At 34.1% G+C, this 25343-nt stretch overlaps 1 protein-coding gene and 1 non-coding gene across 2 annotated transcripts in view; both read right to left on the reverse strand.

The window, feature by feature from the left end:
• Positions 1–1850: 1850 nt before the first annotated feature.
• The window catches only part of ST8SIA4 (ST8 alpha-N-acetyl-neuraminide alpha-2,8-sialyltransferase 4), a 94557-nt gene continuing 71064 nt past the window's right edge, over positions 1851–25343 (reverse strand). Inside the window, exon 5 of the mRNA NM_001037302.1 lies at positions 1851–2133. Coding sequence (NP_001032379.1) covers positions 1851–2133 — 283 coding nt within the window. The remainder of the gene's footprint in view (positions 2134–25343) is intronic.
• Positions 6484–6566, reverse strand: MIR548P (microRNA mir-548p). Its single transcript, NR_035895.1, has one exon. It is a non-coding gene; the product is annotated as a microRNA mir-548p (primary transcript).

The following is a 25343-nucleotide window of genomic DNA, read 5'->3' on the forward strand; positions in this document are numbered from 1 at the left end:
GTTTTCCCTAAGAAACAAAACATATATATTCTCCATGCCATTTCTTCTTTCCTCAAATTGCCTGCCCAAGAAATAAGAAATCAAAGTACAAGTGAGAATGCAGTGCTTCTGCCCAGTTTCTAAAGAAACAATCTACTATCATAAGTTACCAGAAAACTGGCCTATTGGTCAATTCTGTTATACATTAAAATTTTTTTAATTACTTAATTAATAATTTCATGTGTTTCTTGAAGAACACATGTGATATTGTGACTAAATTTAACTACAGAAAATATTGGTCAATTAAATTCATTTTAAATGCAAAATATTGACACAATTTCACTGTTAAACCTCTTGAAATTAATCATCTCTGTTTTGAAAACAATACTCTATTAATAATGTTATTTCTGCACTAAGAAATTTAACAGTAATATATAAAGCATTTCCATATTTCTATTTGAATAACAAGGGGAATATCAAAGAACTGGAAGTCACATTTCAGCTATATCAATCTAATATTTATTCTAAAGGGCAAAATGCTTCCACAAAATTATTATGTAATGCAAAAGGTGTGAAAAACATTCCAAATGAAAATAAAGTATGAGTTTGAAAATTAAAAAATATTTAGAGACAACTTTCACATTAATAGCAAAATAATATATTCATGTTAATAATATATTATTTTCATGAAAGAAAAATGGTTTGCTGTGTAGAAACACAAGTGTAATCTTTGGTACCAAAGATTTTTTTTTCCCTGCCTATTTTACCATCTCTGATGACATGGAACATCTTTCCTTTAGAATGGCCTAATATTACATAGTGGTTCACTTTAGCTGGTACCTTCTACACCACTGGAAAATAACATGGAGGTTTAGAGCCGTGCAAAATAAAACTTTTTTTAAAATGTCGGCCAGGCACGGTGGCTCACGCCTGTAATCCCAGCACTTTGGGAGGCCGAGGCGGGTGGATCACGAGGTCAGGAGATTGAGACCATCCTGGCTAACACGGTGAAACTCCGTCTCCACTAAAAATACAAAAAATTAGCCAGGCGTGGTGGCAGGCGCCTGCAGTCCCAGCTACTCCGGAGGCTGAGGCAGGAGAACGGAGTGAACTTGGGAGGCGGAGCTTGCAGTGAGCTGAGATCACACCACTGCACTCCAGCCTGGGCAACAGAGCGAGACAAAAAAAAAAAAAAAAAAAAAAAAAAAAAGTCTTTGTGTGATAGCTTTTAAAAAGTATAAGAACTTTAAAAATAATTACTTAAAGTTTATTTCCTCACTCATATGCATCTCAGAAAGGATTTCTAAGCATCCCAATATCCAAACCAAAAGAGATTCCAGAAGACAAAAAAAACATAAATTAAAACATAAAATTCATGATCAGACTTAGAGTCCTGACTGAAGGCATTTACTTGAGTTGTTTAATCTTACGGATTTCATTGCTCAAACTGCTTCCATCTTGGCTTCTGCTGACAAGGATGGTTTAATTTCCCAAGGTCTGAGTTGTGTTCCTGGGGTTCCTCTTCTAATGTGCTTGGTGTTGCTGTGGGCAGCCTGACAGTGATGAACATATTTGCTTTGTTAACTAATGATGAGTGCACTGTTGGATCTTGTAAACACTACTGATTATACATTCAAACTGTATTCTTAGTGGAAGTGGCACTTACTAGGACCCTTAAAGTCAAAATATTTAATTTTTAGAGCACTTTGCAGGTATTTCATCAGCTGGTAGTCGATTTCTCATGAACGTCCTTTATTCACCTTTCAGTTCATTGGTGGATGCTGAAACCCAGCCGTGTTTTGGATCCTATTTTCAAATCTTCGGAAGCATCTTCAGAAAAGAAGTGCATATTGTTTGTTTCAAAATGTGCTTTATTGCTTTACACACTTTCCTGTTGTCAGTTTTAGAGCTCCTCTATTATGTAGCACATTTAATGTTTTGAATTCTAATGGCATTCTGTGAGGGCTTGCATTGGAAAAGTACCTATATTTTAAGTCATCATAATAATGATATTTGACCGCTTTTCCATTTAAATCCTTAGGGAAGGGCCAGAATCCATACAGGTGAATTTCATCACAGAATCTTGTGGCAAGTGTATACATGAGAAGACCTGTGCTGGGTCTTTTGATAGGAACTTTGTTGGTCAGCCAGTAACTGGAAAAACAAAAAACAAAATCAAGAAGAGAAGAATTTAGAGAAACATAGAGCATATCCTATAGCAAGTATATAATGCAGAAAACTTAAAAGGTATCTTTATGATAATATTTTAAAGAATTACTGAAGAAATATTTTTAAGCATTTAGAAAATTTGATGCTTTTATTTTATTTCTTCTTTATCCTTTATTTTCTTTCTTATTCTTGAGGTCACATAAATACCCAAGGGACCTGGAATGTGGGTGAATATTACTCTAGAATCTCACTTTTGAAATGAATAATAGCAAACATTTATATAACATGCAGAGTAAAATCTTCTCAAAAAGGATTAAATACAACTGCAGAAGTCATGGTAATTGGGTAGAGATTAAGTAATCCTCCCAGAAAAAAAAGGTTGAAACTATGCCTATAGATTTTCAAAATGTAAGATATTGCAATTAAAAATCCAAAGAAATAAATGCTTTATCTACATTATATCAACTGATTTATTCAGTTCCAATTTTCCAAGTCACAATTTACTAAAGCAAATTAGAAGCCTCACTTCCACTCACATAAGAACAACAATAAAAAAAGTTGTAGAATAATTGATAGTTTTCCAGTTATGCAATTTAACATTTTGTTAGATAGATAAAATATATTTCAATGCTGATAAGTACTTTATAGGCAATAAAGTCCTTCAAAATGTTTAAGTCCATCACTGCTGTCAAACATTGGTGTGAAAAGCACGCAAACTCACATCTCTGGAAGGAAGGAGACTTCCAATATTTCTTGGCATATTCATTTCCTTAAGGACAATGATTTTTTTTGAAAACAGCTGAAAGAGTGTGGATTTTTCTCTTACTTTCAAAGTTGTCCAATGATAAACACGAAAACTTAATAAGTTTAAAAATTATTTTGTTTTTCTATTGTCTTCTATTTGGAGAGATATGTGCTCTGCCATCCAAATGTAAGGGGAATATTATGTTAGATCCTGTTTGTTGCTGTATTTAATAAGCTTGCTTTAGATTTCACATATTATTTTCTTTTTCTCTAAAACTTTTATAAAACTTTCCAGGGGAGATAAAATACATCTAGAGTACTGAGTATGAAAAAAACTTAAAGTGATATGTTACTTCATTTCCTTAAATAAATTTATACTTTCAAACTTCACTGGAAACATCCAAAACAGGGAAAATATACCTAGCCATCATAATTCTATATTTTGTCTTTCATTTTCTCCCTTCTCTGAATCAGGATTGGCCTCACACATATTCTATTTTTTCTCATTTAGTGAAGGCCATGGGCTAAATATTTTGAGCTGTATGAAATGTGTTATGAACTCTTTATTATCACAATTGTCTTGAGAACATCTGTTCTCAGTAAAGACGATTTTATAAGAAATTTTCAGAGAAGAACATCTAGGAATTTTCTCATAACTCAAAGTAACTGAATGAGCAAAACCATAACTTATACACTATAAACACAATGAAGAAACCATAGACAGTGATTCTATGCAAGGAGCATAGTCAAACTTCTTTGAAGGCTTTGAAGAAATTATGATGTGGCCTGAAGCTCTCTGGGCTCTGAGAAAACAAGTGTTTTTTAACATGAAATAATGATTATAAGAAAGTATTGTGAATGTGCTTTATGTGAAAGTATTGTGAATATGTATGGTTGCAGAGGTTAGGTGATAGAGTTGGTTAGTTAAAAAAAAATCTATCTATTTATAAATTTTTAAAGTAAGCCAAGCAAATTCAAAATCAGTCAAAAAGAAAAGAGTATTTCCATTAGGCAAAGTCAATGATTAGGAACAATTTGGCAGTATGAAGGTCATGCTGAATTATTTCTAAAGTGAGAAAAATGCTGCTATATTACTTGTATGAAACTCCAGACTTCTTACTATCAACAAATGCTTTCCATTTCCTAATTCTGGAGAGGTTTCCTCGAGGTTCATGTAACTATGGTTCCTCATTGACAAATACCAAAGCAATTTCTACATGCAATACAAATAAGTAACTACAACGTTAGAAATGCTGAAGGCAAAATTATTGGCTTTAAAATGGTGTCAGAGACGTGAAGTCACTCCAAATTTTTTGATACAGGACATCTTATGAGACACCACAAATAGAATATCACTGAAGTGTCTTGAAAATGAAACTGTGATTGCAAAGCATCTTATTTGAAAATAATGAGTAGAGTGACTTTAAAAACTTTTTGTGGTCTTGCTCTAAATAAATTAATCTATGCAGTTAAAATACTGAATTAATTTAGCTTTAGAAATGCTAACAGAAAAATAAATTTTGTGATATTTGATTTGCAACAGTTTGAATAATTTCAAAGAAAAATATACCGTCAATATTTCAGGACATTTTTGAAGAAACAACACAAAATAAATGCCACTTATCCTATTGATTTCCAAAAAGTGTCACAGAAAGATACACCTTAATAAATGGCATCAATATGTAACAGATAAGTTGAAACATACCTTAAATCAGGTCACTAAGTCAGGCAATAAGTAATAACTTTCTAAAAATTTAAAAACACAGAACTGATCAAATACAGTCAATAAGACTGTATTTTGTGTTTATTATCAACCTAATGTTGTGTTTGAAATTGTATAGGCCAATCTAAATTATTGCAATTCAGTATTAAACCAGTAACAAATTCCACATGTGAAAAGGACAAGAATAGATCTTCTTTTTAATTCTGTCAGCATAATTGGTTAGATAATATTTATCAGCATCAAAAGCTACAGCCCAGACTACAATTTTGAAATCCATACCTGAATATATCTACCTATACACAATTTGATATTTGAAAACTGCAAATTTTTATGGAGTCTATCAAAAATAGAATATTAACTTGTGTTTCATCCTCATTAGGAAAAATATTAAATTGAAAATAATGCATTGATAAAATAATGGAATATTCACACTGTTTCAGTATAACATGTTCCAGCTTTTATCCCAACTGTACATGTTATGGTTTAAAATTTAGCAAAATTTTAAATTCAAACAATAATTTAGTTTGTATACATGTATTTCTTTCTATGTAAATTAATTTTTTTGAGTTACCAAATCCATGTAAGCTCCTTGTAGAAAATTTGAAGGAAAAAAAATCTAAGAAAAACATTACCTATAATCCATCCACATAAGGATAATTACTGCTATAACATGCAACATCCTTTTGCTTCTCTGGCTGATTTGGATCTTAATATATGTTACATTCACACATAGACATATACAAATTATTTTTCATCAGAGAGGCTATGTTTTATTTTTAATATTATTAATTTCCTTCCTTCCCTCCTTTCTTCCTTCTTTCCTTCCTTCCCTCCTTTCTTCCTTCTTTCCTTCCCTTTTGTTTTATTATTATACTTTCTTCTGTTGTATGAAACATTCACTCTGGACTTTATGTGTAAATAGAACATTTATAACTTTTTAATAAATTTGATAGCCTCTGTAGATCTCACTACTCTCTCACATACAAAACAGAGCATGAAAGCTCTGTTTTGGCTAAGTGAGGTGTCTTATATACTCTTGCTCCAACATATTAGTTCAATTTCTTACTTCAAACAAACTGAAAATTTGGAATGTCTCTACCCACTAAATCAGTGTGCTATAGAAGGCTATATTTATAGTCAGAAGACACAGCTTTGAATCTGTGATATGTTTATAAGTACTTGAGAAAGCTGCTTCACTTCCTTGGAGCCCAGTTAACAATATTTAACATGAAAGGTTGTAATGCTGTAAAAGAGACAGTAAAGGTAAAAGAACATAAAGCTTGACATATAATAAGCAATACTACTTGGCTCTCAACATATCCCAAAACAATCATTCTTCAGTCCCACTCACAAATCCCACTTCTCTCTTGGAACCTTCTGTGACTACTTATTGGCTGGACAATTGTGGTAACGTCGTTTAACCTCAATGGACATGTTTCCTTAATTCTGAAACAAACATTTAATTCTATGGCTTTGGGGTTTCCTCTATAAAATTCGATTGCAGTTTCAAATCTTCTCTCTCCGTGAAATTGTGTGAAACACTCTTATTCCTTGTCTCCTTCCTCCTCACCATTTTGTTCCCTTTCCTTCCTTCAGGTTGTAACACATTGTGAAGAAAAGAAGGTACCTAATAAATGCTTATTGATTTTAAATCCTGTAATATTTTAGATTTTATCTCATAATAAAAGCAGGTAATAATCACCCGATGAGTCAAAATACCTGATTATTTCAAGAAACCACAGTTTTAGGAACAAAAGTGTTATATTTAACAACGTTGATACTAAGGAGAGCTCACATTCAATATATTGACAAACAAGGAATATTGGTTTGTGTTTATATTTAAATAAAGAAGTCTAAAAGTTTAGAAGTATTACATTGGTGCAAAAGTAACTGCAGTTTTTGCTATTGAAAGTAATGACAAAAACTGCAATTAATTTTATACCAACCTAATAATGATAGTTTTTTCTCTTAAAATGTTATTCTTCTTCCAAAAATCAAATGTGACAATTTCTTGAAGAATTTGAATATCAAGGATCGAATCTCACTGTGCCAACAGTTGTAATTTAATGTTATATTATAAGCAAAGTTTCCATTAATGAGCCCAGAAATTCTTCTATCTGGAATGTGAGATGAAGTGTATAACAAAATACACCTTTATATTCTTAATTAAGGAGTCTCCTCTATTTCTCCTCTCATATTTATCTTCCAGTAACTAAGATTTGTGCTTCATTCCACTGGAAGACTATGTCAAGGGTTAAAAAAATGTCTTTTGGTTCTTCCAGTCTGCAGTAATTTGAGATATTATAAAATAATTGGCTTTCTTTTTTTTTTTTTTTTTTTTGAGACAGAGTCTCGCTCTGTCGCTGTGTCACCCAGGCTGGAGTGCAATGGCGCAATCTTGGCTCACTGCAATCTCTGCCTCCCGGGTTGAAACTATTCTCCTGCTTAAGCCTCCCAAGTAGCTGGGATTACAGGCGCCCACTACAACACCCAGCTAATTTTTTTTTTTTTTTGTATTTTTGGTAGAGACTGGGTTTCACCATGTTGGCCAGGCTGGTCTCAAACTCCTGATCTCGTGATCCGCCTGCCTCTGCATCCCAAAGTGCTAGGATTACAGCATGAGCCACCGTGCCCGGCCAAATAATTGGCTTTCTATTAGTAATCTTTGCAGGACATATCTGCACATTCTCAACTCTAGAGTCACCCCAGAAACCTAATAGAGACCATTTATGATGACATTATTTTTCCCATCAAAAATCACAGTATGGAGGAATAAATAAATGTATGTTTTTTGAGATTCCATCATTCACATTTGTCAATATGTCCATTCATTCTTATGAGGAGTATATGTGTGTCAGCTACATAACATGAAACTTAAAGCAGTCATCCGTGGACATATTGAAATAGAATATCTGCTGTTTTCTTCCCTACTGTTAAAATAGTCCTTTCATTGTATTCTAGTCTGCAGTATATTACATAAAGCACAAACAAGTTAATTCTGTTTTGAAATTATTTTGGTACAGTTCATGATACCTTTTAAGATTATGAGTGGCTTGTGTTTGTCAGATAAAGCAGGGATGATAGTAAATTTCTTAAATAAAAGTGGAACTTCCAGCACTGAACTTGCTGAGAATAATTCACTCTGCCATGAAGTAATCCTTATAGTATGCCAGACAGACAATAAGTGATAGATCTTAAATCTTCTTCTAATGCGTGTAAATAAAGGGACAGACAGGCATATTTAACATGATTTGGCAAGCTAAGAGTAAACCTAGGGATAAAAAGATAAGCGATTACTAAGAGGTAGCAATAAGAATAATTTATTGAGAGTATATAATGGGCCAGAGACAGTGTAAAGAGCTCTATATATGGTGCTTTTTCATTTAATCCTCACCAAAAACCTGTGAGCAGATGTTACGTCATAGATGAGGACACTGAGGCTTGGTAGTGATGGGAAAGAAAGGATAAATAATCAGTTGAAGGTCACAGAAATTGTAGGTGACAGGACCAAGATTTAAGCTCACATATATCTGGCTATAACTATTTTAATTTTAACTTTAAAAAATTGTATTCTTTAGCTACTTAAGAACATTCAGCTTGGAATAGCAAGTCCTTAGGATCATTTCCAACATGGAGTTAATTGGTGGAAAAAATAAATAATGATCTGTATGGTGTTATGGTGATTAACAGGCCAGTATCAATAGTGGTTTTTTTTCTATGTGTGAAGCTTTTTGGGAATTTTTTCAAAGGTAAATAAGAGAGGACTAGTATAAAGGACCCACTTTTCTCATGTACACTCTCAAAAGTGCTTGAAGTCAGAAGACAATTTTGTACTTTCACTATATATTTTACTTAACCACATTGCAAATGACAAAGGCAATGACACTGTACCAAAGGGTAAGAATTTCCATGCAGAATTGCATGATGCCTCTGAAGGTATTTTGAAGTATCATTAAAATGAAAGTAGAAGTCTGTAACTTTAAGAGGTCAATTGTTAATTTTGTTTTCTATGTGCCCTTTGTATTCAGAGGTCTGTGTCAAGTAGCTGAGAAAAAGAAAGTAGAAAATCTTTTCTACAGAAGCTCTTCATAGTATACATACAGACAATACTTTATCAAACTTTATAAGCTTAATTCATCAGAGGCATAAAGGACTCACGGCATGAAGAAAGGAATGGAGATACTACTTTATGCTCAATGATCACTAAATTCTATTCAGTACCGATGTATGTTATCTGACGTCTATCAGAGAAACAAGGCTTTGCCGTTAGCTCTGAATTTCACCCCTCTTCTTTTTATCTGTCTATGCACATTGTCACATCAAGTATGGATACAAAGTTAAGAAATTCTAGATCTACCTATATTATGTTGGTTTTGCCAACTGTCTCATATTTAGTGAATACGTAACTCTCAATATTGTGATATTAATAATTTTACTCCATATAGTTTCAAACCACTTTCACATGATCCTCATAAAATATTACAATATACGCAATAGAATATATTATCATCCCTACTTCCTAGAGGATGCAGTTGTGGCTCAAGAAGTAAAATAGCTTATCCAGTTTTGCTCAGCCAACAAGCTGTACATTGGTACGTTGGTGAATGTTTAAAGCAGACACTGGGTGTCGGGAGACAGTTCAATGATATATTAGCATTTGTCAATTTCTGTGGAAATTCTAAGTGGTTCCTAAAAGCATTCCCAGCAAGTATCATACTAATAGTATTTGGGAAGGTTAGTCAAATATAAATCTCTATTCTCTATTTTTATTCCTGCCATAAAGGGCAGATACTGTAGGAACTACCCATTTAGACAATTGCCTTGTCCCTGGCATAAATTGAACATTCAAAAAAAGGTAAATATTACCATCATGGCTGATTTCAAGCTACCAACCTGACATCAGTGAACACTGAATTGGGAAGAGATGGTGCAATGAGATCTTGCAAGCCAGTACAAGCAAGCTCCAGTATGCTGCAGACGCAGAAGAGACAGAAAATATTCCTCCTGGCCTGTAGCTTCATGAGTTTTGATCAAGAAAATCAATTTAAAAAATTACTTAGAAACATTTCCAGGTATTAGTTGTTTACTCGATTTGTGAAGAGAGAAAATGGAGTAAACCATTTATAAAGAGAGAAAGTGGAGTAAGGAAGCTGTCTTTGTAAAGATAGCTTCATTACATATTAATATAAATGTTTAACATTATCTAATAAAAATAGAAACAGAAGAGATAAATGATGTTTTTATTTTTAACTCATATTCAACACAATGCTGGATACACAGTAGGTACTTAATGCATGCTTATTTAATTTATTCTTGCTGGTATTTTAGAGATTTGTAGTGTTAATAAAACAGAACATTCTCATGACTTGCTAATCCCTGAGTTACAATATTCAATAGTGGGAAAGTATTGGAAAAACTGAAGCCCGGCCTTGATTTACCTTTGTTAATGATGTGATCTTGGTCAAACCATTTAAACATATTAGGACCCAGTTTACCCACCAACAAAATGAGGATCTTAATATGGTTTCACTATGTCTAAAACATTCACTTCTATATGGTCAAAAGCAGTATGAATTCACAATAAGGAACACGGGAGTTCATCCAACTATAGCAGTAGTCTAATCTTTATATCTTGCTGGCAGATACTAACTACCCCTACTTTATCTGACATAACATGCAGCATTTCTCTTCAATCGCATTATAGAGCTATTTGATAAGATCATCCCTACTGAAAAACTTACAATATAATTTCCACTTTCCTGTAATACTTGTAACTAGGGGTCATATAATCTTTTCTCCTAACAAATTCATAATTCATGTATTTTTTCAAATTTATTTATTCATTTTAATTGACATATAAAATTGTATATATTTATTATATAAAACATGATGTTTTGATAATGCTTGATAATCTGAAAGTTATAAAATGACCCCTTACAATTTCAAAGCTAAAGCTAATGTAAGAGAATGAAGTCACAGGAAAATGAAATCTTGCTGAAAACTGAGAAAAATTAAACAAAAATAACCAGAGAGAATACTCTAGACTTTATTTACCATGTCAGATTGTTGAATGGAACTAAAATAGATGACTCCCAAACTACATGAGTGATTTAAATAATCGTATGTGGGCTAGATTTTGGTGAAGGAGAATTTTAAAAATAAGCATCATATAATAGATGGATTATAACTGCATTTAGTAAAATATCTTTTGGGAGTTGTCAAAGATAATGCTTAAAATCTTGAGCTGGCAAATTGGAGGTAGAGTAAAATATGAAACAGATGTCAAACCACAGATGTTAATGGCCTTTTCTTTTAATCCATTACTATTTTAATGACCTTCACTTTTAATCCTTCTGAGAAAAAACTGAAACTCATAATCTAAACTTGCAGAATGAAGAAGTGGTGACATACAAAAAGTGAAATACTAGAAAAATAGAAAGGGACGGTCTTCTGAAGCATGATGAAGGAGTTAAATTAGGTTAACATTTAAGTGTTCTTATGAGATCAGATTACTTTTTGAAAATCAAAAACCACATTTTTCTTACTCAGATTGAAAGGAAACAGTGCAATCATTTATCACAGGACATGGAGTCCTACAAAGAAAAAAAAAGCATTAAAATACAAGGGATGGTAGTGGTGTAGGTAATCCTAAAGCTCAGTAAAAATGGGTTAAATAGGGAAGACGATAATGATCTAGGTGTTTATCCATGCAAATTTTTTCTTTACATTAACAAGGAGTCCAAGGAGGCACTTAGATAATATACTTTCATACTCCCCAGCCTATATGAGGTTAGTTTCCCAATAAAAGTTAATTTTACTATGACAATAAAATATAAACAACTCTTCTAATGGTCTGATGATCTTATTTTAGCTTGATCTGGACTATTTACAAATGGATATGCTCAGTTTACATCAGTAAGTCAGGTTACATTAACCTCCCAGATAGTTGTGCTAAAATCAATTTCAAGAAAAGTAAGGACCAACAAATGTGATCTATATTCCATTGAATAATGTAACATTCTTGCTATCAAAGTACACTAACTCAACATCAGTCAAAGATCAGAGTTCTCAAATCCCAGCAAATGAATAGAATTAAGATAGCCATAAGCAAATTCTAAGTGGTTCCTAAAAGCATTCCCAGCAAGTATCAAACTAATAGCATTTGGGGGTTAGTCAAATATAAATCTTTATTCTCTATTTTTATTCCTGCCATAAAGGGCAGATACTGTAGGAACTGCCCATTTAGACAATTGCCTTGTCCCTGGCATAAATTGAACACTCAGACAAGGGCTTTCCATGAGCATATAAGAAAGGGAACTTCCCAGCTGAGGAAAACCTCCATGAAGGAATAATGTTAAGACAATGACAAGGTGGCAGGCTTTGGGTTTTGAATTATATTACAAAGCCACTGTTTTAATTCTGCTCCACAAAATTAGAGAAAAACTTTCAACTTTTAGCCCTGAAACTTTAAAGGGCTATAAGACGCTATGAAATATTTTTCATTAGTCAAATATTAATAAATACCTGGATTGTTTTTTCCCTCCACATGTCAATCTCTATTTGGTGAAATGTCAGTCTATTCAAACCATTGCTAATTTTCCTCCCTTTACTTTTTGTTTGAATCAACGGTGATACCTTCAACACATTTTAGGCAGAATCACTTAATTTATAAACTGCATTTATAAAATGGTTGCCGAATCAAGAACATTAATATAGAGAAAGTTTCCAAAATAATGTTAATGTTCCTATTGAACAACTTCGGTACAGTGAAAAATCCTAGGACTTAGAATGGAGTCAGCCCTCAGAGTGTAAGCTCTAAGCCTTGGCTAGTCCTTGCAATGTCTGTGTTTCAGATTCCTGATCTCTAAATTTGGGTAAAAACATTTTCCCTTTAGGAATGCTAAAAGAATTGAATGATAACATACAAATAATAGTTCACTGTAAATTACGAATCAATATGTAAATGAAATTTAATATATTATGTCGAAGAAATCACATTAACAAAGTCAGGTCACGATACCTATGTACATGTGTCAGAGGCATTTGAAACAGAGCAACTCCATCTTGAATAGGGGCTGGGTAAAATAAGACTGAGACCTGCTGGGCTACATTCCAGACGATTAGGCATTCTAAGTCACAGGATGAGACAGAAAGTCAACACAAGACACAGATCATAAAGACCTTGCTGATAAAACAGTTTGCAATAAAGAAACCAGGCAAAACTCACCAAAACCTGTAATCCCAGCACTTTGGGAGGCCGAGGCGGGCGGATCACGAGGTCAGGAGATTGAGATCATCCTGGCTAACACGGTGAAACCCCGTCTCTACTAAAAATACAAAAAAGTAGCCGGGCGTGGTGGCGGGCGCCTGTAGTCCCAGCTACCCGGGGGGCTGAGGCGGGAGAATGGTGTGAACCCGGGAGGCAGAGGTTGCACTGAGCTGAGATGGCGCCACTGCACTCCAGCCTGGGAGACAGAGTGAGACTCCGTCTCATAAAAAAACAAACAAACAAACAAAAAACCCCCACCAAAACCAAGACGGTGATGAGAGAGACCTCTGGTCATTCTCACTGCTACACTCCCACAAGGGCCATGGCAGTTTACAAATGCCATGGCGATGTCAGGAAGTTACCCTATATGGTCTAAAAAGGGAAGGTATGAATAATCCACCCCTTGTTTAACATATAATCAAGAAATAAACATAAAAAAGGGCAACCAGCAGCCTTTGGGGCTGCTCTGTCTATGAAGTAGCCATTCTTATATTCCTTTACTTTCTTAATAAACTTTCTTTCCCTTTACGGACTTGCCGTGAATTCTTTCTTATGTGAGATCCAAGAACCCACTCTCGGGGTCTAGATGGGGTCTCCTTTCCAGTAATACCTGCTCATATAACACTCAACTCAACTAACAAATTTAAGTTCAGTTTCATTTAACTCTTATTTTTGTTTAAATAATTTATCGAACTAGTGCCTGAATTATACAACCAGGAATTGAAAATTATCCGGTAAAACAAAACAAAACAAATGAAGAAACAAAAAACTCCAATAGTTACTTTTTTTGGACTGGATACATTTTAGAAAGCAGTGAAAACTGATCATGTGGTATCAATCTAGAATGTGGACTATACAATTCAACTCAATATAGCAATCATGAAATTCACTTCAATTTAGAGGCACTGCCTAAGACAAACATTTATTCCATACAATTTGTTTTCTTTCTGTCGAACTGGTGTAATAGAAATTCAAGAATGAGAGTCACAAACTTTTTTACTGACACTTTGAATAAGAATATAAGTTGATAGAGATAATTAACTCAGACTTTATAACAATAAACTTAAAGAGGGTGAAATATAACTTTCTTTAAAATGGAAGTGTGATTGAAATGGCTTTTTGTTGTTGTTATTGTTCAAGAGGAATATTTCCATAATAAAGCCTCTCTAATCACTTGTTTGATGATTGGTTCTACTTGGGCAAAAAATCTGAAGAAAGGCAATCTGTGGGAGTTGGTTTACGAAGAAATGTACAGTATTCTTGACCATGTTTCTATTTTAGTACATTCATGTAATATTGTTTAGTATGATGACTCAAATTTCATGTATAAACTGCTAAAATGCATGTAATACCTGTAGAGTGCAGAAGGCAAGAGAAGAATCTAGGGTATGTACAGGTTCAAAAAGAAACTATAGAGTGCTAGAGTATAAACTGCATTAAAATATTGGGGAAATATTAAGTTTAAAATATTAAGAAACTTCACATTGTATCTCTAATGGGGTTACTTAACTAAAAGACAACTGAAATAGCTCGGTTGCTATCTTAATTCATTCTTTGGAAGAAGGCTATGAATCCATAAAATTTATGGGAACTCTTTAAGGGATATCCAGAGGATCCTACATTTTGAACATTCATGAAAAAAAAAGGCTTTTTATTTTTGGTCTAACAATTGTGTATCAAAGCAAACTCAGGAACTGAGGAACTCTGTTATATATCTAAGGAATTTTAAATTATAGCATCTGAAAAAAAAGGTGGGGGGGGGGCAAGGTAAGCCATCCCATTCAGTTCCTTAATCAAATAAGAAAATACACCTAATGAGTTCCTCCAATGGCTGCCTACACGAAAGATTTAGTTAATAAGATCCTTAGGTCAGGCACAGTGGCTCATGCCTGCAATCCCATCACTTTGGGAGGTTGAGGTGGGAGGGTCCTGGAGGCCAAAGGTGTGAGACCAGCCTGGGCAACATAGCAAGACCCTGTCTTGACAAAAAAAAAAAATAGCCAGCAGTAGTGGCATACACCTGTAGTCTTAGTTATTGGAGAGGCAGAGGTGGGAGGATAACTTAAGCCCAGGAGTCTGGGGTTACAGTGAGCTATTATCATGCCACTGCACTCCAGCCTGGGTGACAGTATGAGACTGTCTCTAAAAAAGTAATAAAAATAAGAGATTTTACCAGATTGTTAGAACCAATGATTATTCGCTGTCAGAGAAACATACAGATTCCTAGAGTGGGATATAAGTAGAAGAAGTATAATAAATACAGTTGTTTTGATTGGGTTCAAATCATATTATTTAATTTATTTTGCAACTGTAAATGTTGCTAAAGATAGACATGAGATTTCATGTGTATTTATTTATTTATTTAATTATTTATTTTTTGGAAGCAAGGGTTAAAGAAACTTTGAGGATGGTCTATGATTCTACCGAATTATATTTTATATATTAACATTAAACTTCCTATATCAGTGATGTTGAAATTAAGTAATGACCACAGAAATAAGAAGTGCATTAGTGTCTGCCTAGGATAGTTGACATTTTTGTTATAAAATTCTGTCTGTAGCATATGAAGTTTTCAAATTTGCAAGTGTTCAATAATTAAGATTTATTCCAGACCAACTGCCAATTAGATTGTTCTCATAGACTTTAAAGAAAGCGAAGGATACTCAGTTTGATTGCTCTTTCCACTGCAAGAATTATCAGGTCAGAAACAGGCTCTGAAAGTGCAGGACCATGACTGAACTCTGGACATTAAGTGGTGTTTTAGGTCTGGCCACTGGCTATTGTAAGGAAAATATATATTATTTATGAATAGGATATCGATATATAAACAAATGTACCTTTTCTAGCCATATAATTAAGGTCTGTCTTAGGTAGATATTTTTGTCATTATTTACCTAACCTGTAGCTTGTAGAGAGATTATTCACCTAATTTGTAGCTTGTAGAGAGCTTATCCTAACACCAAATTGTCAGTAATGCTTAATTTGACTTGCCTATATTAGGGTCAAAAAACACAATTATAATTTATATAATTACATAAAATACAATTCAGCAGAGCAAACACATCCTTGTCAAGGGGATAGCTCGTTTCTTTCTCTTTTAACATTTCACCAGCTCTTACTGTATTTCCAGAATTCTAGTTCTTTTGAAGAATATTCTTACTGGATAGAAACACAGGCAACCTGATGAACTTTTGGTTGGTTTGGAGCAACTTAATTTTTTTTTTTATTATGTGGTTCTATAGAATAAAGAAATTGGAACTATATGGCAATGCTAAATAATGATCTTCCAGTATTTCTTGCCACACACCCTGGCCAGTTCCCCTATTCGTTGTTTCTTCTCTATATTTAAGAGCTGACTACATATGCCAATGTGGGAAAACATTGCTCCTTTTCAAACAGAAGTTCTACTTAAGTTTCAATTTCCAGTTGATTCATCAAAACAAAGCTGGTTCAGAAAGGGGAAAAATTACAAATTACTTACATCTGTTCAATGTAAAACATTATTCATAATCTGCCAGTGATGATGGCTAAGCCATCTGGGGAATATGATAGGTAATTGGGGCCAAAAAAAAAATACGAAAACAAAAATCACAGTGCAATGAAGAAGTGACAAGTGTGAAGGTCTGAAGGTTATCCTGTAGTTCAGTTATGGCTTTCAGGTATTTGGGGATATGCAAGTTCTAAATTTATACGTGAACAAACTAGAAACACTTATATACTTAACATTTTCACATAACAAGCCTGAATATACTTGTTAAATTAATGAATTATTAAAATCAAGAGTTTCTGAGAAAAACAAGTGTAACAAATTGTTACAGGGTATCATTAGGTAATATATCATTTCATTCTAATTAATAAAGTATATATCTATATGAGTGTCCTATTCAGAATAGTTGTATAACATGTATAGTTATATGTTGTATATTATATTTACATAAACAATTATATATAATACATTAATACATCGAATCCTATCTGTAAATGTATATAACACATATGTAAATATATATATTCAGTTTTCTATACACACACACACACACACACACACACATCCCATAGGAAGGAAATTTCCTCCCCAAGTTTTTGTTACCACTTATTTGGGCACACTTGTGGGGTGATACACGTTAATTCCTTATTAGAAAAACACTTATAAAATCACTAATTATATTCACTGGGCTTCTCCTGACACTAATGGTACAAGTCAGAAGTTTTGAAGTTCTATTATAAATGTGTTGCTAGCACTATACATTTGTCAGAGTGTTGAAGAGAAAAAGTTCAATATCAAGAAATAAATATAAAATAACTTAAATCTACGTTGTGAAAACATCTCTTTTTCAGATGTGTCATGGATAATCTATAACAATTTTGTCTTCATTAAGGAAAAAGGACAACAAATGGATATCTTAACTCTGTATGGCTTACAAATGTTCCCTGCCCCTCTCAGATACAAACTAAGAAAATTATGCCTTCAGAAAATGCTCAGCAATCAGAGATGAGAAGAGGTACTGGGGTCACTTGCACACATCTGCATATTTAATATGGACCATCCTGCTGAAAAAACTCACATTCAAATATGACTAGAGCTGCTGTGCATTTGTATTCATTCCACCATGGAAACAGTTTGAATGCTTTTCTCTGGAGACTTATGTATCTCAGTGACAGCTGCATTGCCACAATATGCTGAAGTGGCTCATCTTGACAGGTCATATCCTGGATTTCACATTCTGAATGGCAGCTGGGATGCCAGAGTGTTTTCTCACAGTGGGTAGGCCCTGTATTTAATCAGGCACTCCCTGGCTTCAGAGACAAACTGCACGTGTGGTCACAGGCAACTCTAAGAAATCCAGGTTGTATCTTTGTCACTCTAGTTCCTCCCTAAATAGCACTGACATTCACAGCAACAATCTACGGCTCTACAAGGACAGGGAAAAGTGCATTTTAAGATCACAGATTTCCTATGTTTTATTGTAGCACTTTGCCCTGATGCCATGTGCAACATCAGTACTGTACACTGTTGATAAACACTGGTTAAGTAATTCAAATTTCAAACTGAAATCTATTTCTATATCCACTTAGCTATGCATATACAGAATGTATATACTGAAGCAAAAATAAAACACTCTAATTTACAGTTCTAGGACATCTCACTAATCAGAGCAAACCTGCAATTGCAACTACAAAAACATGAGTCCACTACCATTCACTGGAAAGTAAATTACCTGTCCTGGGAGCGCCTGGGGTTCTGGGGGAGTTTTCACTTCTCGGGTTCATTACACACTGGGGCCTGCATAAACCAACTACCGTGTAAAACCCTAATGAGCTGATGAGTAATAAATTGATACGTGCTGAAATAAGGAACATTTTTGTCAGCCTTTCAGAATTCCTCTTTTGTGCCAGGCAAGCAGCTTTCCAAAACATTCACTCATAGCTCCCTGAGAAAGCAACTTTCCGGTACTCCTTAGGGTCAGTGTGCTTTTTGCAGGCTCCAAGCTCCACTTTTCCTTCTCTGAGACCTCAAAAAGCAATACCTCTTTGAAAATCCCTCAAAGTGGCTCATTATGGATCAAAAGCTTTTCTGTTAGACGGAAACATAGGTTGGATTTAAGATTTCTAATCACGTCTTTGCTGAAAGGCTCCTCTCAGGCCAAAAGTTGATTTTGCCCTGGATTTCCTCACTCATGGGACCCCATAGACATCTCTAGGGCTATTTCCCTGCCTAAACCTGCACTTTGCCTCTAGAAAATTTAGGTTGAAAGGGCTCAGAATTCTAGAAGAGGATCAGAAGACTGTGTGGGATGTGGAAGATCCTTAGTCTTGAACAAGCATTGGTTCAAGTCAAAAGAGGTAAACTACTATTTTTATACTATTTTTTATACTATTTTTAAGTAAGCAAGGGAAGAGTTCCATTTTTTTTCAAAGGCCCATATTCCTGGGAAATTTTCTCAGCAGGTCTGAGACTGAGAAGAATTTTCATTAGCTTAATTATTGCAGCCAGGAAAAGAACAAAGACTTGGCAAATGACTCACTATGAAATAACTACGAATTCTGATGCAGGCAATATTTGAGCTCAAAACACAGCCCAGTGACCTATAAAAACAGTGTGGGAATAGTCATTTGTAGGTGTAGGAATATTCGCAAGTCATATATCTTTACCTATAAACTGCGAATATTCTGCGCATAGGAGCATCAGTGTGTATTCACGCTTGCTCTCACCTCACTGCCATGCTCTGCTCTCTTGGGCTAATTGCCAAGAGAATCCCAGCGAACAGTACCCAGTGAGCCCCTACAGAGCGGTGTGAGCCATGCAGTCTTCCCCAGCACTGTCTCTCTCTCCCCTCAAAATAGTTATCTATCGGTATGATCACTAAAGATTCTTTGTCTTTTGGTCTCTTATGGATTAGAAATTTAAACTCAAACCTTTTTCAAATACAAGCACCTATATATTATTTGATCTATTTTTTCCCTTCACTCCTCCCAACTATTACCTAAATGCTTTGATAAATCTTTTCATTTACTTGAATTTTTTTCCTTTGCCTGAATTCTATTGTAGAGTAATAAAGATTGAAAAAATAGGATATTGACAGTGATATATCTATAATAGGGGAAAGGAAAGTCATAAGTTACAGTAGACATAATAAAGTACTTGTTGTGTATAACCTCTAAAATTCTCGAACACATTCAGATCCTTTAGAATTACTACATTTCGGCCTGGCGCGATGGCTCACGCCTGTAATCCCAGCACTTTGGGAGGCCGAAGCGGGTGGATCACGAGGTCAGGAGATCGAGACCATCCTGGCTAACACGGTGAAACCCCGTCTCTACTAAAAATACAAAAATTAGCCGGACGTGGTCGTGGGCGCCTGTAATCCCAGCTACTCGGGAGGCTGAGGCAGAAGAATGGCGTGAACCCGGGAGGCAGAGTTTGCAGTGAGCCGAGATCGCGCCACTGCACTCCAGCCTGGGCGACAGAGCGAGACTCCGTCTCAAAAAAAAAAAAAAAAAAAAAAAAAAAAGAAGAATTACTACAACATTTCTATCTAGCAACATATTCTTCTGTAAGGAAAAATGATCTTTCCAAAGCATAATTAAACAACATAAAGAGATAAGAAGTCTTTATTTATTATTTATGTTTCATTTTTAAGAGTATACTCATGTTATTTTTGCATTCTTTGGTCATAAATGTGCCACACTGAAGATAAAATACTTATGTGGCTCACTCTAAGACTTTAGCAATCGCTTGCAAAACTGTTGAAGACCTGTTACGAGGGGCAAGTAAGTGAAAGGGAATAGAGTTTACAAGACATTCTGTGCAATAATTACGGGTGTAGACTCTGGAGCCAGACTGATGAGTTTCAAAGCCTAGTGCTACCACTTACTATGTGAGCTGGTATAAGATATTTGATTTCATTGTGCTTTATTTCATCGTCAATAAAATGGGAATATTATCTACCTTATAGAGTTGTTATGGAGACCAAATAAAGTAAAATTTGTAAAGTGCTTTAAGTAATGCCTAGCACATAATTAGTACTGTAGTATTTATTGTTGAATAAAACAGCCAGTAGTTTCCTATCTGGATTTCAAATTTTCAAAGCCTAATCCATTTCTAAGTTAGAAACTGTCATATGCAGCAGATATCCGTATACATCAAATATTTTATTCTTCTGAATTCAAGATACCTCTATAAACCCTCGACAGACTTATTTTATGTGTTATAATATTTCTGGGTGGTAATATATTGTAATAACTTCATGAGTTCAGGCAAGCAGTCAAGGACACATCATCAAGAATGGTATGGTAACTGATTATTGTATAACTTAGACAAAGATATTCTTTCAAATGGTTGCAATATATTTGTCTATGTGTGTGCATAAATGTACAAATATGCAAGAAATATATGTGTGTAAGTACAACTAAAATTAATTTTTAAAGGATACAAGCAAATAATTTCTACAGGAGATTCAGTAATCATATCTATTTATGTAACTATACTTGCATATGACTTCAAATATAAATATTATGTTTTATTATGTTTACTTAGAATTGGTAAAGCACAGTATAACCAATGCATTCTTAAAATTAGACCTATAGCTTCTCAAAATAAAACCTATTACACATACATATAGGACTTATAATAAATGTCCAGTGACAACTCTCTTCAATAGTATTAATTGAAATTGAAATAGCTAGCTTTCCAGAGGTAATTAGTTACATTATATAATTATATTTATCTACCTAAATTAACTTTTTGAATGATTTCTTTTTTCATTATTGCTTCTGTTCTCCATTGACCACTTAATTTTGAGGAACTACTGTTCTCCAGGTACTTGGCTGGTGAACAGGCCCAGATGAGAAAAGACATAGTCCTTACCCTGGGGTGACTGACAGTCTCTATCCCATAACTAAGGCCCAGGTAGCTGTTTACTGAACCACAAAAGGACTGAATAAAATGCCTTGCAGGTGCCACATCAAGACAATCTCCAAAATGTAACTATAAAAAATACTAAAATTATACCTTGAGACATAAAACATTTATCAATTCTAAAACTTCCCACCTGGATTCTTAACAAGATTTTTTTTTAATTCTTTTTGAGGCACAATTCTTTTCATCTTAAAAAAAGACTTATAAAACCTACTTATGATGATTCAATGATAAAAGAAATGTTCAATAAATGGAATTATTATTACTACCATTGTTTTTCTTTCATGCAGAGACACAACTCTTCTTCAGCATATTTTCTCATCTCCATTGTGTTTCATGAAATTCATTTTTCTTTCATTCTCCACTATCTCTGCTCCACTGAAATTATTGTCCATCAGGCCCAATGCATAGAGCTAAAATGCTCCTATATGAGTTGGGTCTGATTATCTCTGAGGGTCAGGGGGCTCAAAAAATATATATTTTTTAAAAATTTTCTTTATCTAACTCGAACTAACTTTTCTACAATTGGTTTGTGTTATGGGGAGAGGGGCTGGAAAGGTGACACAGGAATTGAGAAATGATGGGAATCTACATATTGTATGCAAGTCAAAAATACTTGAGTATACTCTCAGAATCTAGAACCATAACTTTATTTAAAATATTGGTTCTAGGAAATATTTAGAAGGAAGGAACTTACCTATGAATTCTAAAGAGAATCTAGTTTAGTTTAGATGCTATTTTAATCTTTCTGTACGCAGATACTAAATATCAATAACAAACACTCCATATTTGGATGGATTAAGTGTGTTCTGCTCATTGACAGTTAAAGCAGAAGCTTTGATACAAATCAGTTCACACTTTAGGTTTTATTTAATTAATTATTTATATTTATTTTAGTTAAATCCATATGGGTTAGTTTTTCTTTTGGAGGCTCTATTGGGGCACCACAGTGTTTTCAATTATAACTAAGATGTGATACTGTATATCTGGGACATATGCCTAAGGGAAGCCTTCTCAATTTCTAAAAAAAAATGAAGATATTTTCGTATCGCAGATGTTTTGTTATTGAAGATATTTCAGTATCACAGATGTTTCATTTTCAAACATGCTTTGGACCACAGAAACTGCAGTGATAAGAAGAGAAATTTGCTATGCCCATAAATGAAATGAAGGAGATTGTTCTTATTTTCAAAGTATGACTCTCCCTTTTTCAGTTAATGTAGGTTACTGCACTAAAATGTATTGCAGCATTCTAAAAACATAATCTTAATACATCCCTAACTAACTTCCACATGTATCTCTTTCCTTCTCTTCTTTTTTTCATTGGTCTGCCTTAGATCACCATTAATTTGCACAAAGGGTAACAAATTAACCTCTAAAATGTTCTTATAGGCTCCTGTTACATCATTCGAGGCCATCTAGAAACTTACACCAACCCAACTCTTCAGGACATTCTCTCATTGTTCTTATTCAGTTCTAACTTTTCTACTCTATTGCTTTTGCTCCTCTTTCCCTCCATGTGTCAAGTTTCATCCACCTTACTACTCTACCACCTTCCATTAAGAAAATCCAATCCACTCTTACAGGCCCTAAATGCCTCCTTTTAATGAAGTATCTCATGATTTACCCTGAGGAAAGTAATTCTTCCCTTTATAGCATGTTGCTGTGTTCATTCATTCATTCTATGTTTAGTCAGGTAATATACATCGTGCTATGAATTCAAAGGTGAATCAGGCAAACTCTGTACCCTCATATCACACGTAGGTGTCTGCTTGGTTGTATTTGGCATAAGTTTTATAAATTCTTATTGGTTAACATATTATTTTGCAGGAAAAATTGTGAACTCCTTCAGGGAAGAGATTAAACTAACTGATCTTTACATCCCTGGTACCTAGCACAGAGTCTTGCATGTAGAGGAAGACAATAAATCTTTGTTAAAGTGAAGTAAATTCCTAGCCTTCTTGCTGAGTTGAAATTCATGATTGATGACACACAGGGTTTTTGTATTATTCAAACGTTTGTAAGTTGGTTTCTAAAATTATTTTACTCAATTGATTGGGCTGCAAAATGAATACCTAGCATAATAAATTAAATCTTCTGTGCATTTTTATTGTAAAAGGCAGTATGGAATTGAGAGGAAGTAGGAAACTTACCGATGATGGAACCAAGCTACTTGGATCCCAGCCTTGAATTTTACTGGTTATGTTAACTTGGGCAAGTTACTTAACTAATTCATTCCTCAGTTTTCTCAAGAGGAAAATAGGAGTAATAACAAACCTATGTCAAAAAGGTTGTTTACATAGTGTGAAAATCACTTGTAATAATGATTGGCATATAGTGTTACATGGGTGTTAACTAATATTATACAACAAAAAGGCCTCTGGTTTTACACATGTAATTTTCTCTGCCTGAAACGTATTTCCCTGTTCTTGGCATTAACTAGAATATCAATTTCATCAGCAGCCTTTTTCTTTTAATCAGTCCCCTAACTCAGTTTTGCTAGAAGGGATTCTCCAGGAGCATCCACTCCTCACTCATCTTGCACTTATCGTATGGTACTATAATTTCCTAATAACGATATAATTATCCAAGTGAGGTAAGAACTGTATCTAATTCAAATGTGCATCCCAGATATAGCAAAATGCCTGGCACCTAGAATATGTTCAATAAATATTTGTTGAATAAGTGAATGAAAGAATTAAAGGATATTGAAGAGATTAGGATATCATCTTAATCAAATGAGTGCTAATATAATAATCAAAAGACATTATTTCTATAAAATTCCATCTAAATATACATGCATTTATATATACAGACACATATAATGTATATGGATATGTACTACTAAGGTCCATTTTTAATAGAATTAGACAGAAGAATAAAAGAATAATAAAACATAAAACGCTCTAGTGACATAAGGAGCAATTGTTAGTTGTAGGGCATAGAGAGCAGAATGCTTAGAAATTAGAAATTAGCATTTAGTAAAACTTTAAATATTAAGCACAGTTATCTCATAACTATTTAACTGACATTAAAAAGAAATATTTTTATCTATGAAAATGCCTATAATTTGGTATCGAATGGGGACATTAAAATGTGATTGCTAAAAAGGTATTATTATGGTAATTATTTTATGTTGACAGTTTTGAGTTTCTAAAGCTTTAATATTGTTTCTCTTATTACTGTTTATTACTTTTTCTTAAGTTGTCACTACTGATCAAATTGATTCAGTGACATAATCTGGATCTATGTCCCTGGGAAATACCATGTTGAGATGTCAGCCTCAACATTGGATGTGGGGCCTTGTGAGAGGTGATTGGATCATGTGGGTGGATCCCTTATGGCTTGGTGCTGTCCTTGCGATAGTGAGTGGGTTCTCACAGGATATGATTGTTTAAAAGTGTGTACCATCTCCCAGCTCTTTCTCTTGACCCTGCTCTCACCATGTGAGAGCCTGTCCCACTTTGCCTTTTGTCATGATTGTAAGCTTGCTGACGCCTCCCCAGAAGCCAAGCAGATGCTGGTGCCATGATTCTTATACAGCCTGCAGAACCATGAACCAATTAAATCCCTTTTATTTATAAATTACCCAGCCTCAGTTATCTCTTTATAGCAACATAAAAATGGCCTAACACATCCGGCCTTCTTGGATTATTGTTTTTTTCAAAATGTAAAACATGGGTGAAATGAAAAACAAACAAGGAACTAGGGCTGAGATGTCTTCCAGTTTACATTCTTGTTATTATAGATGTAGCATTTTTATATTCCAGAAAATATATTAATTTGTTCTTTTTCTGTTTGTACACAAAATTTTCAATCACAAATGCTAAAGCTACCTGTAAGTTCAGATCTATAAGTAAATGGCACATGATTAGCTATATAGTGACACTTCTCCCTTGAATTATCATATGGAGAGTTAATCAATTTTCCATGGAATTGTGAGATATTCTGACAGCCAGGAATGATTCTCTACTTATTTTGAAAGAGGTTGTCATTTTTTCCAACATAAACAAATTAAGTTATACTCACATGAAAGTAGG

This window comes from Pan troglodytes, chromosome 4, assembly GCF_028858775.2.
Source record: "Pan troglodytes isolate AG18354 chromosome 4, NHGRI_mPanTro3-v2.0_pri, whole genome shotgun sequence".
Lineage (NCBI taxonomy): Eukaryota > Metazoa > Chordata > Mammalia > Primates > Hominidae > Pan > Pan troglodytes.